General features: G+C 37.8%; 1 protein-coding gene across 1 annotated transcript in view; it reads left to right on the forward strand.

Moving 5' to 3' along the window:
• The first annotated feature begins 14,119 nt into the window (after positions 1–14,119).
• LOC149966731 (ATP-binding cassette sub-family C member 1-like) overlaps positions 14,120–20,267 on the forward strand; it is a 32,416-nt gene continuing 26,268 nt past the window's right edge. The window contains exon 1 of the mRNA XM_090167596.1: positions 14,120–14,248. Within this exon, the coding sequence (XP_090023722.1) occupies positions 14,201–14,248 (48 nt within the window). The 5' untranslated portion in view covers positions 14,120–14,200. The remainder of the gene's footprint in view (positions 14,249–20,267) is intronic.

Raw genomic sequence — 20,267 nt, forward strand, 5'->3', positions numbered from 1 at the left:
ATTGACCGTTAATAAAGCGATATAATATGAAAATGACATTGTATTCCTTTAAGTTTCTCTTCGATCTATAAAATTATTGATAGAGTTTTTAAATCTTAAGTTCTTTGCATGAATACGCAAACACGGTAAAAGGCAAAGTAAATATTAAATAAATAGGACTGAGCGAGAATATCATTTGATGGGCGCCTTTATACACATTGTTCAAATACAGCTTTTGGTTTTACTCGTCTTGAAAGAAAATGGTTTTGATGTCTCTTGCCAAACAAAGGATTTATTTCGGAAATCAATATTTTTTCTATAAACTACTCACGATATCATGAAATAGGTGAATTATAGTGAAGAGAAGAAGAAGTACGAGGTGCTTCCGGAATGACCTTCAACTCTGATTTACGGGCTTATTATCAATACTTTCGAAATCATTGCATTTCAAACTAACATTGCGTTAAAAGGAAGGGTATTTGGTGACTCATATAATTCAGTAAGAAGCCGTTGATATCATCAAAGGAAAATGAGAAGGTGCTTTTGATTCACTCTTCAGAAATGATCCTTCAGATTTTATTTAAATTTATTTAGTAAAAGTATGATTTATCTCACTGCGGCAATAAAGTTGATATAGTTTTTTACTTTCAAATAGACCCAGAATAAATAAAACTTACTTAAAACATTAATTATACAACGCAAAGGTTATGAAATTGCCCGCGTGAGTCAAAGATCAGTGATAACTTTGTTATTTAATGTTACACTTACATTATTAGCAACCATTCTAATTATTTGTGGCTTATTTCCTTCAAGAGCGTGCTTTTATAATAGAACTGAATTTAGGTGAACGAAGTTGAAACACAACTCGGGTTAGTCAGATATTTACAAGGCGCTATCTGAACTGTAGTAGACCGGGTTACACCACCGTTCCTCGAGTCGTCTGAGTTAAACAAAACTGGAAACGTCGACCGGAGGTTCTGTGGACAAGGTCGTTATAATGTCGACACGGATGAAACTATACACTCCTTTTTTGTTGGACACTCTTGAACGCAAGCGATAACCTAGGATTGTCTGGAGAGTCTTAAATCGTCAAAACTTATCTGTACCGTGTGACAGTACACCAGACACTTCATGATGAAACAAAACAACGACGTTATGACTTTTGTTACTGGTTATTAAACATCCCTGATGGAAATAACTTTCCTCCTAGTTTCAGATGAATTTTTCTACTCGAGATATGAGTCATTTAATCATCTGAATAACAACATGTGCAATGCACACTCTTAGAATCCGTCATCACCCCCCAAGTACAAATTAGACTGGCCCATATTTTCAAATCGTGTTGATGGGCAGAATTACTTAAAATTTCTTTCAAATCGACAGAAATAAATAATATAAAACTAATACATAGATTACAAAATTTAAAATCAGGCAATTTCCCACAAAATGAAAAGAAAAAAAGACAGTTACAAGGAAATATATTTTAAGGACAGAGCAAATAAACAATTCCTGGGGGAAGTGTTTAAAATGGAACGCGTCTCACATATTCCGGGACTATTGGCGTGGATTAGAGTCAAACGAAAGAACTGAGAGTTCCAAGAGCCACGACTAAAAACAAAAAGCGATTTTCCAGCCTAAAATAATTGGGCTTATTCTTCAATTCAGCCTGGGTAGCGGCCCCGAAAAGACCTGCAGAAGAACAGGTCAAATTACCAAATGCTAGTGGATCGGTGCTGGTAAAGTCCCACACCAGTAACTTCCGGCCTGTAGATGGAACCAAAAACAATCCCTCAGGTCGATTGTCATCTCTCTACGATAGCCCGCGCGACTCAAGTATTGACGGAACACCGGCGTAAACAAGGGCAAGTTTTAAATAGTCATTTAGCCCGTCGGAACACCGGCGGATACAAGGGCGCGTTTTAAATAGTCATTTAGCCCGTCGAAACACCGGCGGATACAAGGGCGCGTTTTAAATAGTCATTTAGCCCGTCGGAACACCGGCGGATACAAAGGCGCGTTTTAAAAAAGTCATTTAGCCCGTCGGAACACCGGCGGATACAAGGGCGAGTTTAAAATAGTCATTTAGCCCATCGGAACACCGGCGGATACAAGGGTGCGTTTTAAATAGTCATTTAGCGCGTTGGAACACCGGCGGATATAAGGGTGCGTTTTAAATAGTCATTTAGCCCGTCGGAACACCGGCGGAAACAAGGGCACGTTTGAAATAGTCATTTAGCCCCTCGGAACACCGGCAGAAGCAAGGGCGCGTTTTAAATAGTCGTTTAGCTCGTCGGAACACCGGCGGATATAAGGGCTGGTTTTAAATAGCCATTTAACCCGTCGGAACACCGGCGGATACAAGGGTGCGTTTTTAATAGTCATTTAGCCCAACGGAGCACCGGTGGATACAAGGGTGTATTTTAAATATTCAATGAGCCCGTCGGAACACCAGCGGAAACAATTGCGCTTTTTAAATAGTCATTTAGCCCCTCGGAACACCGGTGGATACAAGGGCACGTTTTAAATAGTCATTTAACCTGTTGGAACCCCGGCAAAAGCAAGGGCGCGTTTTAAATAGTCATTATGCCCGTCGGAACACCGGCGGATACAAGGGCGCGTTTTAAAGTCATTTAACCCGTTGGAACACCGGCGGAAACAAGGGCGCGTTTTAAATAGTCATTTAGCCCGTTGGAACACCGGCGGAAACAAAGGCGCGTTTTAAATAGTCATTTAGCCCGTCGGATCACCGGCGGAAACAAGGGCACGTTTTAAATAGTCATTTAGCCCATCGAAACACCGGCGGATACAAGGGCGCGTTTAAAATAGTCATTTAGCCCATCGGAACACCGGCGGATACAAGGGTGCGTTTTAAATAGTCATTTAGCCCGTCGGAACACCGGCGGAAACAAGGGCACGTTTTAAATAGTCATTTAGCCCATCGAAACACCGGCGGATACAAGGGCGCGTTTAAAATAGTCATTTAGCGCGTCGGAACACCGGCGGAAACAAGGGCGCTATTAAATATCATTTAGCCCCTCGGAACACCAGCGGATACAAGGGCGCGTTTTAAATAGTCATTTAGCCCATCGGAACACCGACGGATACAAGGGCGCGTTTAAAATACTCATTTAGCGCGTCGGAACACCGGCGGAAACAAGGGTGCGTTTTAAATATCATTTAGCCCGTTGGAACACCGGCGGAAACAAGGGCGCGTTTTAAATATCATTTAGCCCGTTGGAACACCGGCGGAAACAAGGGCGCGTTTGAAATAGTCATTTAGCCCCTCGGAACACCGGTGGATACAAGGGCGCGTTTTAAATAGTCATTAAACCCGTCGGAACACCAGCGGATACAAGGGCGCGTTTTAAATAGTCATTTAACCCGTTGGAACACCGGCGAATACAAGGGCACGTTTTAAATAGTCATTTAGCCCATCGGAACACCGGCGGATATAAGGGTGCGTTTAAATAGTCATTTAACCCGTTGGAACACCGGCGAATACAAGGGCACGTTTTAAATAGTCATTTAGCCCATCGGAACACCGGCGGATATAAGGGTGCGTTTAAATAGTCATTTAACCCGTTGGAACACCGGCGAATACAAGGGCACGTTTTAAATAGTCATTTAGCCCGTCGGAACACCGGCGGATATAAGGGCGCCTTTTAAAATGTCATTTAGCCCCTCGTGGCGTGAAAGACGACATCTTTCAAATAAGACTGTCTTTTCTGGCACCTACAAGCGAGCTTAAGAAATGTATATATTTTTAGATTAAATGTGGAACACATTTTAAATTTATCTTTTCGATTAAAGGCTAAACTTATTTGCTTTAAGAAATTCAAAAACATTAAAAATTATATTTTGATATTAAGACTCCAATACATCAATCGTTTATAAGTATTTAATTATGCATTTCGTTAATGCTTTAAATATTTGTGCCGTTCCTTTTATTATTAATTTAATTTTTTGTTCGACTATGCGTTCAACACATTTAAATTTTTGTTGCTATAAAAATTAATAATTTAAAAAATTGTGGTTTGATATTAATACACTTACAAATCTGTCGAAAATAAGTCATTAGTTGTGCGTTGTGTAAATGACTTTAGTTTTCATGTAATAGGTCTAGTTAACCTTCATCTTAAAGCAATTAGTTTTTTCCCTGTAAATGTTGAAAAGGATATTATCTTCTTTCTCTCTAACCTACCTGGCTTCTGTCATTCCCAGCTACAGAGCGATTGTCTGCCGAGAACGCATAGGAAATCAGAAAACTACTCCCATTTCTTTTTCCACTTCTGGTCGTTGATAGCAAGGGATTCTCTAGTGGTGTTTCGTTATAGCTGACATTTAACTATTGATATGTATATGAGCTTAAAAATTCCGTAAATTACCAATGCCTTCGAAAAGATTGGATTACCTTTTGAGAATGTTTTCGTATTTATTATCACTATACTGGTACGTGATATCCTCCCTGCCTCTATTTCCGACTCATCAGACCCTGCGTTTCGTGAGGTTTTACCTCAATGGGTACACCACACAAGAGCAAGCTTACTGCCCTGATCTCGGTGAATAGAATGAGTTGGGCTGTTGGTTAAACGCGCTTCCCTCGCTGTCCCTGGGCACATTTTTGAGCGACGATTCTAGTCGAATAGCCGTTGGCCTTCGTATGGGTGCCTGCATCTGTGTGCCACACACGTGCCACTGTGGCAGTTATGTTGACTCTTTCGGCATCCACGGTTTTTATTGTAAGAAAAGCGTGGTTTGGCTTTCGCGTCACAGCGCGGTGAACGATATCTTAAAACGCGCCCTTGTTTCCGCTAGTGTCCCGTCCGTTCTTGAGCCCCCACACTTAAAGCGAGAGGACGGAAATACCCCGATGGCATAATCCTGGTCCCATGGTCTGGGGGGATGACTTCACCTGCTCTGACATTCTGGCGCCATCCTATAAGACGTCTTCTTCCACGGCCCCTCTCTGGGCAGCTGCCGATGCAAGTCAAACCAAAGATGAAAGTCAAGTATGAGGGCATAGAAAATCGATACTTGTTTAAGACCGTGGCCAATGAAACTTTCGGCTTTTTTGGATGGGACGGTTTAGCGTAGATGCACTTCATAGGTCGTTGAAATCAGGAGGTAACCGGTGAACACTTTTCCTCCAGGTGCATCGTTTGCATATTTTCTTACCCTTTCACTTCATTTTCATTGTTTTTCTAGGTAATTTTGTTTACTCGTGAAAGTTAAATAAAGGAGTTGAATAGGTTTAGATATTAAGGAACAGAAATAATACTTATCCTTACATACGATGATGTGTCAAGTATATCAGTTCTTAACTTTAAGAAAGATTAGAAAAAAAAGGTTAATTTCAATACAGGTAGAACTTGGAAAGGTTTCCGAACTTCAAGTCAATAAGCCCAACCAATAAAAAAGAAATGTTCGCGACATATTTAAACTATGGTTATGTTGAGCGAGTTTTATTAAAATCCAACTAGGATGTCTCAATTGGACGGAAATGGCAAAACTAAGATGTTACGCCTGGGGTTGAGGGCGTCATCCATTGGTTATATCAGTTGGTCTGTTACCACTGGGTACCGCTTTCTACTTCATCATACAAAAGAATTTCATTTTAATTAAATCAGACTAAATTTCCAATACGATTCGACAAGGTTTTGTTCGGGGGTTTTTCCTGCTTTAGATAATTAACAATTGGTGGCTCTTCAAAGCGACTAATTTGCAGGTTATATACAGTTTTTACATGAAAAACAAGTAAAAGCTCCTCAATGGGCTGTACCGAAATATCTATAGATATTGTCAACTTAAATCCAATAAATCCGTTTCTTATTGAATCCATGGTATTTTGATGATAGAACATTCTGCGACAGTTGAAAAGCCGCGGGCGCTTTCCATTGGTTCTTAGTATAATGACGTATTTGAAAAAAAAAGTAGTACCGGAGGGTGGGGTACATTTGGCCGACTCCTCATTTGACCAACTTTTCATTTGGCCGACTACTCATATGTCCGATTGCCCATTTGGCCAACAGCTCATTTGGTCGACTTTTCAGTCGTCCAAATGATCAGACCATATGGCCGACTACTCATTTGGCCGACTACCCTTTTATCCAAAAACCTGTTCGGCCAAATGAGCAACCCATTTGACTGAGAGCTCATTTGTCCGAATGCTCATTGGGCCGACTGCTCATTTGACCGGGCCCTCAATGGGTTAGAGTGTGCAATAACTGGTGGCTTTACCGGGGAGTCGGGGTCTGGCTCTTGTAACCCATAAGGACGGTGGCGCACAGGGAGATGTTAGCTCTGATCAAATGGTCCTATCTCCACCTCCGACTTTGGTAAGGTTTGGGCTGGACACTGAGCTTCTGCTCAGGCTAACGGAGAGGGTCCGTGCAAACTGGCCGCCTCGGCGGATTAAGTAGCGTGCTGTGGGGCGGCAGGCCTCCGTATGAGAGCAGGGTGGTCCTGTTTCCCGGCCTTTTGGAGCACACCAGGATCTCCAGTGCCAGCTGTGCCGGGTTATGTGTGCTCGTCGTTCCCCTTTAGGAGGTAGGGTGTCGGCTGGAGTTGCTACAGCATCCACTCTTACTCCCACTGCTGTGTGCGAAGTGGGTATTTTTCCACCCGTTGCTGCTCCTTCTGCTGGGTTGAGTGGCTTGCGTCCAAGGTGCGACCATCAGTAGTAGGGTACTGCTACCCATGCTGGATTTGTCACCTGTCCGGGCTAGGTGGACGCTGGCGTAGGGTACTATGATGATAGGCCTCCAGTGGTATGGTCTCTGTTACTAGGTACACCGGGCTATAAATTCTGACACACTGCTCATTTGACCGACTGCTAATTTGGCCGATTGCTCAGTCGGTCAACTGAACGGCTCATTTGACCGACTGTTATACTATAGCCTGTCTTAGTGTTAGGTTGACTTATAGAACGGCCAATGTATTCTAAGAACCAGCACCCCCCCAGCCCAGTTCTTTATTACCAAGCTGGGCCTTCTAAAACGGGACCTAGAGGACAGTACCTAGCCAAACGCACCTAGTATCGTCCAACCGCCAAATGAGCAGTCGGTCAAATGAGCAGTGAGCCAAATGAGTAGTCGGCCAAATGAGCAGTCGGCTAAATGAACAGTCGGACAAATGAGCAGTCGGTCAAATGCACTGTCCATTTGGCCGACTGTCCATTGGTCGGACAAATGTGCAGTCGGCGTAACGTGTATTTTGTTGCCGGCTGAATGAGAAGTCGGCCAAACGAAACTCTCCCGTACCGGAGGTAGTCACCGGGTGGCTTTGAGGCTTTAAAAATAAAATGGCGTCCTTAGGCCGAGCTGGAGGCCACAATTATAAATTGATTTACTGTTTTTCCTTTGAATTGAATTTACAAGTTAATGTAATGTAATTTTTACGTTAAAGGCTGTTTAACTAATTAAGTTAAATAATTAATATGAAACCGGTTCAGGGATCTTTGTCAGAAATGAAACTTGAGCTTGCAGTCTTGAGGATAAAGTATGTAATTTTTTAGCTTTGGCTGCATGTATTATATTACTCATTTTCACTGGTTTTGCGATAAATTTATTGTCTAGCTAATAAATATTATTGTTGAAGAGTGTTTCGAAAAATTAAATTCTGAATCAACGGAAGGAAAAGAAATTAACAATATTGCACAACGTGAGACAAAGTCTTATTTAGAAACAACCAGACCTGTTTCTGTTTTGTGTCCAGAATAATGACAATAATAATCTAATAGTGGATATATATTTAAAAACATTATTTAAAGTAATATAAATATTATACATTACAAGAAGTCAATAACTAAACACTTAAGTATTCTTCAAATATTTTCTTGGAAAAATGTTGAACACATAAATGGTAAGCTAATTGTATAACATTGTAATATAATGTTTTTCTATAAAATATTCTATTAAGATATAATCATGACAGAGCGGTTTTTGAAGGCTATGCAAATTTAAGTCATTACGGACTCATCTTTGAAAGATTCAAGAACAGAAATAGATGTTATTATGGTCATGCTGAAATTCAAGCCAATGAAAAATAAATAGGAGATTATTTTGAAGTGTTTATGATTTCAGTTTATTTTACTTTGAATACAATTATATTTAAAAATAAATTTTGGTTTTAATTAAAATACAATTTATAAGAAAACAAACTTATGTAATTACACAATAATAACACCATTATAAACAGTAAGGTATGAAATCCTATGTTTAAAGTCCTCTGGGCATTTTTTAATTATTTTTATTTGACATAAATTTAATATACCAATAAACTTTATCTTTATTACAGTTGTTCTAGTAGGATAAGTAACATTTGTACAAACTAAATTTTAAATATATAATTCACCTCATAATTAATATAATTTTCTCAGATGCATTATCTTGAAATATTTACCTCGTCAATTTTTTAACTTACTAATGATTCTTTGTAGAATTCCTGCAATATTATTAGCTTACCCGATTATCTCTTTTATAACCATACAAATACTTGAAATTAGGTTTCACTACTTCTTTCGCGAAGAACATTATAATTTCTTTAAAATATTAAGTACGATAACAAAATGAGGTTTTTAAATCCATTGTTTTATAAGCCTTTTTTCACGGGAAGATCGCCTATTTGTTACCATGACGACGCATTCTTTTCGCGTCAAACCTCGAGCCAATGAATTTGAAATGTCGTATTACGTCTAATGCTTGTTTTCCACTAGCGCGCGTCATAATGTTATTTTCTTTACGCGCGTAAAAACGTTTGAACGTTTCAAAGCTCGCTTTCTTATCACCGTCCTAATGGAACCTTAGACATTCCAAGTGTATACCTCTATAGTTTCCTGGTGTAACTTAAATGTTACATTAATTTTTATTAGTCTCGAAGTGTATTTTAAGACATTTTTATATTTTCGGTGATATATAACCTATAACAGTGAAACAGTTATGTTAGGTTCTTAAAACGCTCCTATCTGCGAAATATATTTTTAACAAGTAAGCGTATTACATGTAGTTCAAAAAGTAAAACCTGCTTAGGATGATTCAGTCACGGTAAATATTTTGGTTAAGTACATATATATTTTTTTAAGGTTCGTCTGAATCAATATGCTTAGATCATTATGGTAGCATATGTACTTAACAGCACACCCAAAAGTACCAAATTGAAAGTCATTTACCATTTTATAATATACCTTCATTCAAACTGTATAAAATTAAGTTCTAGCCCCTAAAAGCAACAACTTTATACATGCATCTCAAAAAGTGTTATTAATAAATTAATGTTTTACAGCAAAGGTGTTCACGTATATATATATAAACTGTCAGCCTTACATCACCAAGACTTTGATATAGTCACTCATTTCTTTATTTTATCAAATGAAAAAGCGTAAAAGAGATCTAAGCACTGGAAAGCAATATGTTCTGCAAAAAGGCTTCATTAATTAAAGAAGATAATATTTAGATAATGAAGGCATTTAAAGTGGTTCCGGATTTTAACCTTAGTTCGTTACCAAGATACTCTTCCTGTGATAAGTTATTGCCAAACGCCTTGCTTCAATAAAAGTGTTACGCGGATTAACAATACAAAAAAATCGAAACGTTGATCATTAACCAATACAGAAACAATTTCGACAAGTCATTGAACAATATTTGATTGTACGTCAGGGGCATGGTTTTCGTTTGAATTCTTCTGAAGAACTTGCGTGAAGTATGACTAGAGGAAACATGACATCCAGATTCCCATATTTTAAAAAATCTTTAATAAAAAAATTAATTAATTTTACAGCGTAAGTCAATTTTTAGTTAAGAGCTATAAATCTTTGAGCGTGTAAATCTCAGCAGACCGAAATCCGAAGCTGCAAGGAAATAAATTGCGCTTCTTCAGCTTGATCGAAAATCTGAAGAATAATATATTTCATAAAATGGAATTCTATATGTTTTAAAGCATTTGGAATTACTTATTATTCTTTGTAATTGATTGATTATTCAAATTATCGATCGCACTGCATTTGCAATACTATTTTCTTGGGTAAGTTTTTCCACATTTAATAAACCGCTACGCGGAGGTCTATGATGACACTTTTGTTATATGAGATACAGAATGATATAAATATCATATATTAAGCTCTATTTTCCGTAGATTCGCAGAAAACCGTAGGAAAATTAAACAAGTGAACCAGATTTGGAATCCCCACGGATAAAGAAGCAATTATCATACTTATGCGCTGGCCGATATCCGACAATGAGGTATACAACATCACGACGCGTATCGTCAAGTCATGTTTCACGAACGAAGAGACTAGACGGGATAGGAGAAGAAAAGCTACCAACCACGGCAAAGAAAAATTGGACACGGCATTTTATGTAGAAGAAAAAAGAAGAATGGGCAACCGCCCGAAAGTGGTCAAGAAACAGCCAAATTTTAAATGCTTTTCTTGCGGAAATTCGGCAATAAAGCAAAGGACTGCATTAAACAATTATAACGTGAAAAAAATGTTGTAGAAAGAGTACCACGTTCACAAATACCTTTTTCAGCAAACGAAAGTTAGACTAGGGATAGAGAATCAGATAATTCAAACCGAAGTCTAAGATAGATCGATAGTAGGCTGTAATCCGTATGTTTCTGAGATAGACGTTGAACGTATCGAAGAAATTGTATATTCTATTTAAAGCGAAGATAATTGGTCGGCTTTACATAAGAAGTTGAACAAAAAAATGTTCATTAGAAGAAAAGGACACGTTCAGAACGACCCGTAACGCCAATTATTGAAGTATGGAGTTCCAGGTAAACTGGAAGCCTGCAGAGTTGCCTGATGGGCGGTTTTTCGCCCAAATTGGGTTGCGGGAAAAAAACCTCTGGGTGGGTGGCGGTTTTTTTGGGTCCAAAAATTCAAGGCGAAGTAACGGGGTACCGGTTTTCCCCCTTTCAGCCCCATCCTTCATTTCGGGAACCCAAGGCGGGTCCCGCGCTTAGAACCCCCCCCCCCCCCGGCCGACGGTAATAGATAATGGCGGGCAAGGCCCGGCAAGCGGGCGGAAAAAAGAGGGGTAGAAACAGGCGCGAAAAAGAGTGTATACCCGGCGGTGTTTTCTTTGGGAAAGGTTCAGCTTAATTTGTGGTTTATATTTAATACATTCTCTTAAATCGTTACGTATGTAACATATTTATAAATATGGGAAAATGGGCTCAATACAAAAAGAAATTTCAAGCGAAATGGTTAAGGGATTCTGTTTTAAAAGGTAAATCTATCTTAACTAATATATTGATTTAAATGGTTACTTAATCTAGATTTCATATCTGGAAAGGAAGGGGACGAATCGGTGAAATGCCTATGGTGTCATACCGTTAATCGGTCTCACTATAACGACTTAGTGGAGCATTCCAAAACTCTAAAACACAAAAGAAATAACCCATCATTTGGAAATCCGTGACCGCAAAGCATGCAGCGTAACATCTATGTTTTCAAAAATGTCCGAAGACACCTACCAGGATAAGATCTTGAATGAAGAGAAGAGGATGGAGCAACGCATAGCCACGTACGTTGCTTCAAATACTTCAATTTTGGCAGTTGACGAGCTAGGAGAAATATTCTCAGACGAGTTTGGGTCTACCAAGTACCAAATGCATCGAACAAAATGTGTTTTCCCCTTACTTTTAAAAAGAGCTATTAAAAGATATTGGAGATTCCCCTTATTCATTTCTTGTAGACGAGTCAACAGACATAAGTACTGAAAAACTTTTATGTCTTTCCGTTAAGTATTTTAGCTTTAGTCAATTCAAGTTTAATACCACATTTTTGGCCCTTATCTCAGTAGCAGATGGTTCGTCTGTAGCTCTTTGTAATCTTATTTCTCAATTTTTTTAAAGTTTATTCTTTAGATATGAAAAAGCTAGTAGGCATCGGTACCGATGGTGCTAATACGTTGTGTGGCGCGAACTTTTCGGTTTTTACACATTTAAGAAAGGAATCACCTGATTTTATTTTAGTAAAATGTGTTTGTCATTCATTAGATCTGGTCGCGAAAAAGGCATTCGAAGCTATGCCAACCTCGCTAGAATATTTAATCAAAAGTACGTACAATTGGTTTTCTCATAGTTTCAATAGAAAAATTCAATACAAAGAGGTTTACGTCACTATTAATGATGGGGAAACTCCACTTAAACTATTGTCCTTGTCGACCACCCGTTGGTTAGTTATGGCAGATTGTGTCGAACGAATTTTGACTCAGTACGATTCCCTGCATTGTCATTTTAATATTGTTAACAAAAGAGAGAAATGTTATGAGGCCAGAATCCTTTTTGAAATATATTCCGATCCAGTGAATCGTCTCTATTAAATTTTATATGCCCCATTTTAAAAGAGCTCAGGCGGATGACTAAATTATTTGAATTAGAAAACGGGGATCTTTCAAAAATATTTGGGGAGTTCAAGCAGTTTTTGAAATGGTAATTGCTAGAATTTTCTAGCCTGGGGTGTACAAAACCAATAAAGACGCCAAGACATTAATTTCGTTTGATTTCGAAAAAATGAAAACAATATTTTTGCCTATGGAACACGTTGACTTTGGGTTAGCGTTTAGCGAGGAGTTAAAACAAAGTATTTTACCAGAAGGTAAAAAAAATTAAATTCAGCAAAGATGTATCATGTATTTAAAGGAGATTTGCACACAACGTCAAAAACGTTTACCAAGTAATTCAAATATGTTTAGGAAATTGAAAAGCATATCTCCTGATAACGTACTTATAAAAGGTCCCCTCTGTGTTAAAGACTTTCCGAAACCGTTCTTAAAAATTGTTCTTTATCAGATCTTGAAAGTATTTAATAATACTCAAATAACTCTTCCTAAGATTTGACTACGTTACGTCGATGACGTTTTTCTAAAATGGAGTTCTGGTATGAAAAACTTCCAAACCCATTTTGAATACCTCAACTCAATAGACGCTAATATACAATTCACATTTGAGTCCGAAATTAACAATTGTTTACCATTTTTAGACGTAAATATATTTAGAAAATCAAATGGCATAGAAACCGGAGTCTTTCATAAAAATTGTAGTATACCGAGTTTACAGAGCCCTTCAAATCTGTTCAAACCAAGTCCAACTTAATAAAAAACTAAATTACATATTAAAATAGTGGAAAAAGCTATATATAAACAAAAAATCGTTTAGCCATTAAAAGTAAACTAGAAAACATAAAAACAAAATAAGAAAATAGAAAACCACTTTATATGGGAATCACCCATGCACCAGGTACTGCAGAAAAAATAAATAATATATTTAAAAAACATGGTATAAAAATCAGTTGGCAACCCAGAAATAAAATCGAAAGACTTGTAAAAAAAGGTACGACAAAATAGATAAAATGTTAAAAAATGGAATCTATAAAATCAATTGTACAATTATGTTGGACAAACAAAAATTAATTTAAATTTAAATAAAGAAATTGGTGTCGTTGAAAAACTTTTACACTTGACCTCCTTTATTTTACAGAAACTCTTTTTATAACAAAAGTTAGCCCAAAATTAAATTACAATAAAAAAATCGAATAATACTTGGGAAAAAATAAAGTAATGAAGCGGCCTTATGTACAAAGGGTCGAGAATTTGCAGATAAATGTTGCAGTAGGCTATTGAGATCTAGCATGGTTTATATTTGGCAATTTATCACACCCTCGATACCATTAAAACAAATACTAACCTTATTTATTATGTTTTTATACTCGTTTTTCTAGCATGAAAATTTTTTGACTTTTTGTATTGCCCTTAATTGTTTAAGAAACGGAATCAAATTAATATGCATAAATAACGGAAATTTTATTTCATTAATTTATTTCGAATAAATGGGATAAGTGGATAACGATTTGCTATAATAAGCTTTATAAACTTAAAGTGATTTGTGTTAATCTCGATTTATATTAGTTATAAAATGAAATCTTTGTTGTAACAGATAAAATATTTATTTCTTCTGAGGCTTGACGATTTATTTTTTCAGCTACCACGAATTTTATCGTTATTTCTTGGTCTTAAGCCAAGTAATCAAACTGTTGAAAGTTTAATACTTTAAAGTCAAAATGAAGATAAGATTAGAGATTATCAAATGGTTTACATTATGTGCCAGATTCTCCCAGGGCCAAAAAGAATTTGTTTATATAAATAGTTGTGTCCCTTGATTGAAGGAACTCTCAATTTTCAATATATTTTGTTGGTACAATTTTGAATAGTTTCTGGATATGAGTGAAACTACGGGTTTCAATGGCATGTGCGATACCGTGCTCTGGGTAAGTTGATTGACCAAATTTAATAAAATTAAAATAGCTTTTAAGCTTCTGCAGAAATATATTTGACTTTACATTAATTGGAAACAATACTATTCTTTGTATCGCGGGACTGGGGCAAGCCTTTTCCAAATTAACATACTATATAGTTACTGTGGTAATAATAATAATCATACTAATAATAATCAGCTAGGCTAATACTCAAGGCTAATACGTGGCTTACCTGAAAAAAAAGTTCAAACCGAAAGGAAAGCCACAAATTACCACAGTTTGTCAAGATAGTGATTAGTGACGATTAATATAATTCTTGGTGGAGCAGTTATAAAAAGCTGGGTTTCACTACGTTTTAAAAAACTTTTGGCAGCGAGGGTCAACTTTACAGAAAGTAATTGGCGATGGTTGTCAACAGTATTGAGTAACTAGTTGCAGAAGTCAAATCGTCTTTTGAGATCTCCGTCTCCTAAGCGTTAGCGCAGCGTAGCTCTGTACAGGTGGTAGTGCTTTTAGCGTAATATTTTCCAAAGTCGAGATTTACTACAACCCCAATTATCACTTTCTGTGGAATAGCTAATGCGAAGGTATGCAGAAAATATGCAAGTACATTGTTGGTATATTCCCATTCGATCGAAATCCCATTCGACCGAATTCAATATGTTTCCGAAATATAGCCAAAAAGGCGGATTCGGTTCATTGGGACCTTTTGTTTTGTTTTTTACTTCTGCCCCGAGATATAGCAGGGTACGCAAAAAACGTTATACCTAAACAAAATTGCTACAGGTGTACTAACGGTAAGGTTAGGTTAGGTTAGGTTAGGTTAGTCTCTCACTTCCTTAGGGTGGCGCGCTTTTATAAATATATTTATGCTTTGAACTTTTTATTTATATCAAGAATACAATAATTCGAACAATTTCATTTTTTAATGTGAATGGTTAAGTTTGTAGCAACTGCGTCAATAAGACTATCAACACTTATTTATATAAGAAGTAAACCTATTTAAAAAACGTCTCATAAAAACGAAATTTGATGTACTATAAAAAATAATATAAACGTGCAAAATTGGGCTGTAAACCGCACAATTGGGGTATTTTCGATCGATTGGGACTCAATGTTAAATCGTTTTCGAACGAATGGGATTTCGGTCGAATGGGACCAAAGCACATTGTTCTCAAATTCCAAATCGTGTGGTATCTAACCACGAAACCTAGGTGCACATTACCATAACACTCAAAGTCATTTACCGCTTGCCATACTGTGCTTACAGGTAGTCTCCTATTTCGATGCCGTTCTGCAAAAATCTCACACACCGTGGTAGATTTCTTCGGTGCTCTCCATAATACCAACAGGGTTGAGGAAAACATGCTTTAAATAAAACTTAACCACCTACAAACCTTTAAATGTTGAAACTATTGGTTAAGCCACTCTACCCAAGTTAATTCTTAGTAAAAGTATTGTATTGAAAGTTTATTCTGGCTCGCACAACTTTTTTCAAGACATTATTTTAGTGGAATATTTTTTTTCATCGAACTAACGATACAAGTTTTCTCATTGGAAAAATTTGATCAAGCTCCTAGTGGTAAAAAATGAATATTTTGAAAATTGTGTTAATATTTTCAGAAATCGATGAGTTTTCAGAACACAGTCTGCCCCGGCATGAATAACAAACCATAAAAATTTCAATATTCTAGCGATTATAGTTTTTGAATAAAATAAGTTTTCGAGTAAATAAAAAAAACACACTTTATTTATTTTTTAATGAAAAATTTCGGGTTTTATAAGTAAATTTTACAAATTGAGGAAATTGAACGAAATTGTGTAAACTTTAGAAATTTTTGTTTCTAAAAAAAACTAAACAAATCAATTAAATATGCATTTTGGATAAAATAAAGGAAAGTTCAGTAAAATCCATGAAAAATTCGGTAAATACTAGAAAATTCTGTTAAATTTTAAAATTGGGTCCTATACTCCAACCAAGTCATTCCATAACGATAGAATTTCAATTAATTAATTTAAGAACTATCAGCCTCACGAACTAGATTATAATTAAGGTAACAAGATACGAGTAATTGTAGGTTTGTTTAAGAATAACGACGGATTACAGTAATTAAACAATGAAGATACATTTAATTAATTAGTATCGAAACTAATACTGTACAACAAAATACGTCCTGGCACTGAATGGATATTCTACAAATAACTGATTAATAAAGATGAAGATCAACTAATGACTTAACTGCTCTAGTTCGCACGACTATTCCGAGTAGCACGACGCTACTTTTAACCGCTGACTTGGTGGGTTAGCCCTAGGGAAATTAACGTACGGGACACGGTTTGATAAGAGTAGTTTTTCTTATCTATCCTGGTGTTTCGTCCACGAAGCCGGCGATAGTTCTTGACCACGGTGATGGTCTTTGGCAGGATACGGCTACGAATTCATCAGCGACAAGCAATGGCTGTGGCTGGTTGTTCCAGGGTGAGGCGAATTTGCTGCTAGTTACGACTTACCGACTGACGTCGAACGATATGGCGCTACAACTGGTTCCTTGCGGACAGGACTCCGAAGAGTTTTTTTTTGCTTGGAAACTTTTCATGACTTTCAGCGGAGCAAGGTTATTCACTTGTTGAGATGCCAACTGCCGAGAGGGTTGTTATTTTCGCTCGACCCTTCAATACCCATCGGCTCGCGGTTCACAGGCTATCACGTGCATATGTCACCACACTTGGGTTGGTTTCACAATGTCATGGAACCTCATACGATTACTACGTCATTACCCCCTTTGAGCCGGGAGCGTTACTTTCTATTCAACTAAATACAATACAGGAACGCGAGAGCCAGGAGTTTCCCCCTAAATATTTTACAGCTTTTTCCGACTATTTACAAAAGTTGATTTTAAGAATATATAGATGGATACAGAATGAATTTGGTGGGATGGAAATTGGGCATAAAAACAAAAAACAAGTCGTAGTGCTAAAGGTATTCGTTACAATATTTACCCAAATTTATCAATGTATTTATGTTTTTTCAACATATATTTAAAGTTCCGAATATTTGCATAGGGAACCATAAAAATTTGTAAAATTCCCATGCTATTTAAACAGGACAAAATCAATTTTTACTGGTCAAAAACATTTTGGGCTACTTCTTCTCCCTTTAGAAAGTTTCAAGTTAAACCAAGGTCTACCAATTCCCCGATTTTGAAGAAAATTGGGGATAAACACCTCGGGTAGTTTCCTTGTTCGTTATCCAAATGGAAAGACCCCGATACACAATTAACAAGGAAAAATGTTTTCTCTCCTTATTTTAAATACTCGAAATCTTAGAGTAAACGCGTTTTCCCGCTTCGTAACCCTCCCCCCCCCCCGACCTCACGCTTCATCGGGTGCGTGGGTAGTCGCGTATACTAATGATTTTTTTGCTGTCACAAATTGCTTAGTGCGAAGCAATATGGGTTTAAACATAGGCGGTCAACGACTTACTGTCTTACCAATATGGTGAACCGTAGCAGGGATAACAAGGCGAATAATTGTCACACCAGTCTTATAGATATAGAAGGTACTTTTGACAATGTGTGGATTCCTGGAATCTTACACGGTTTGAGGAAGTTTAAGTGTCCAAAAACATTTACGAGACGTATGTTAACTATCTGAAAGATATAGTGGCAGTGGTGAGGGCAGCCAGTATTTGCATACGGAGAGTACTGACCTGCGGCTGCCCTCAGGGTTCATGCAATGTGGTCATGGATTGCGCACTGAGAATTGATTATCCAGAGGATTTTCAAACCCAGGCTTTCGTGGATGACTTGCAATCACTTGTTTGGGGCACGTCCAGGCCTGCTATAGAAACCAAGGGAAAGGTGATCGTAGATAAGTTGATTGAGTGGAGCTAAGTATATAAGCTGAGATTTTCCATAAAGAAGTCGGTGGCAATCACCTTCATCGCAAAGAGCCTTATGAAAAGACTTACAATCTATAAGTTGGTAGTGGTCAACATGACTAACGTTGACAAGTTGAAAGTCACACGCTTACCTTTCTTCCTCACCTCGATGAAGTCGGTGTTCGGGTGACCATAAAGCGTTGAGGACTATTTACAATGGCTGAATTGTAAGAGTGGTTGCTTACGCTTTCGGAGCAAGTTGGAAGATTATGCAGAACAGTGAGGAAGTTGAGCTTGATACAGAAAATTGCTGCACTAAGAATAATTTGTGCATACCCAACTGTCTCAAGCGATGCGCTAAGGGTCCTAGCTTGTATACAACCGTTGGACGTAGTGGTGAATTGGGAAGCTGCTGTGTTCATATCCTTTTATTTCAGAGAGGACAGCAAGCACTGCGAGGTGGAGTTACGAGGTAGTAACTACCTCTACCCAGGGATTACCACCCAGCGGTCAGAGGCAATATAAACATCAAAAAGCAACTACCCAATGGAAATGGGGTAGAGGTCTATACTGTCGGTTCGTTCTCTAGTAGGGGTGACGAAGAGGAATTCATTGCGTATAGGAACGGTGTGGAAGTTTATAACATGGCCAGTCGTATTAAGGGAAAGGTGGGTGGGTTTTCTCTGGAGCTCTTAGCAATGCATGAGAGTATATGCTCGTTGTGGACGCAGGGCAACGTCCAGGTGATGGTGAAAAGGTTTTTACCGATTGTAACTTTGCTATTAACGCAACAAGAACTCATAATAACTATCATTGCTTATGTGATAGGATCCGTAAGGTAATGAAATGGATGGTGACGCAAGTCACGTTTACTTGGATAAAGTCACACAGTGAGTTTGTAGGGAGTGAAAGGGCAGACTTTCTCGCAAAGTCAGCAAACAATCTTCCGGAGAAGAAGGAGATCAAGCCAACTAAGTAGGTGATCAAAAGGTGGTTAAAAGAGGTGACGACTCAAACGGGGCAGGAGTCGTGGGAAGTGAGTGAGAAAGTTAAAGTTATTTCAACACGAACTACTATTGGACACAAATCCTAAGTGGACAAGGTAAATTTTCCATTTTACCTGTACAACTTAGGGGTTATTGCATCGCCCAAATGCATATGCGGTGCCCTGGAAGCAGACTCAGAGCACTTTGTTCGTAACTGTGCCAAGACGAACCATTTGATAAGAAGACCACTCCAAGCAGAATGATGGGCTTCGAAATCTGGAAAACGAAACGATCAACGAGTTGGAACGTGTAAAGCTTGTTTACCACTGGCGCGCGCAACGACGCGTTTCTCAGCTTTGAAACGTTCAAACGTTTTTACGCGCGTTAAGAAAATAACATTATGACGCGCGCTAGTGGAAAACAAGCTTAATGCGTTAAGTCGTTGTAAACTATGACGAACTCAGTGAGTCGTGAGTAGGAGTGTTACGTATACGGGTGTATACTTCAATGTGTATGTTTATTTAAGAAGTGATTCCTAACTTCGTAAACAGGTCGGTGGCTCCGCCCGTACAAATGATGCTAAACCCCTGTAATGCTTAGGCGGTGCACGGGATATAGAAATACTATAGTCTGATGTCACTCATGACGAATATGTAAATTGAAGATTCCGTCACGGGAAAAATTACTCTCGTCAGAAACTAGGAGCTTATTTATATAATTGACGTCGTTAGTCTGCTCCTGAAACCACTGAAAAAACTCGACTCGTCTTGTATAATCGGCCTCATTTAAAGATTGAAACTTTTGTAAACGGAATGGGTGGTAATGGTGTCCTCGAAGGATACGCCAGACAAGAACATGGTCGAATCGCAATTGACATACAACTTGCCTACTTGTCGTAGGATCATCCTCGAAGATAGTACATGTAAGTATTTATTCCACCACAACTTCTGGAACGTCTCCTTCTGCAGTAGCAGATCAGCTGTGCAAATTTAAAACCGACTAAAGACGAAAACTTTGTTTTCAGATATAAGCATTTTTAGGTTTTTCCACATTATTTTATTGATCTGACCTAAAATGCTATTTTTATCTAATTCATTTTTTTTCTGAATTCATTATGAGTATTTAAATTTCGGTATATATAATAGTTTATAAGCAATCCAGCTAA

This window comes from Leiobunum rupestre, chromosome 1 (assembly GCF_980474605.1).
Source record: "Leiobunum rupestre chromosome 1, qqLeiRupe1.1.hap1, whole genome shotgun sequence".
NCBI classification, from domain to species: Eukaryota; Metazoa; Arthropoda; class Arachnida; order Opiliones; family Sclerosomatidae; genus Leiobunum; species Leiobunum rupestre.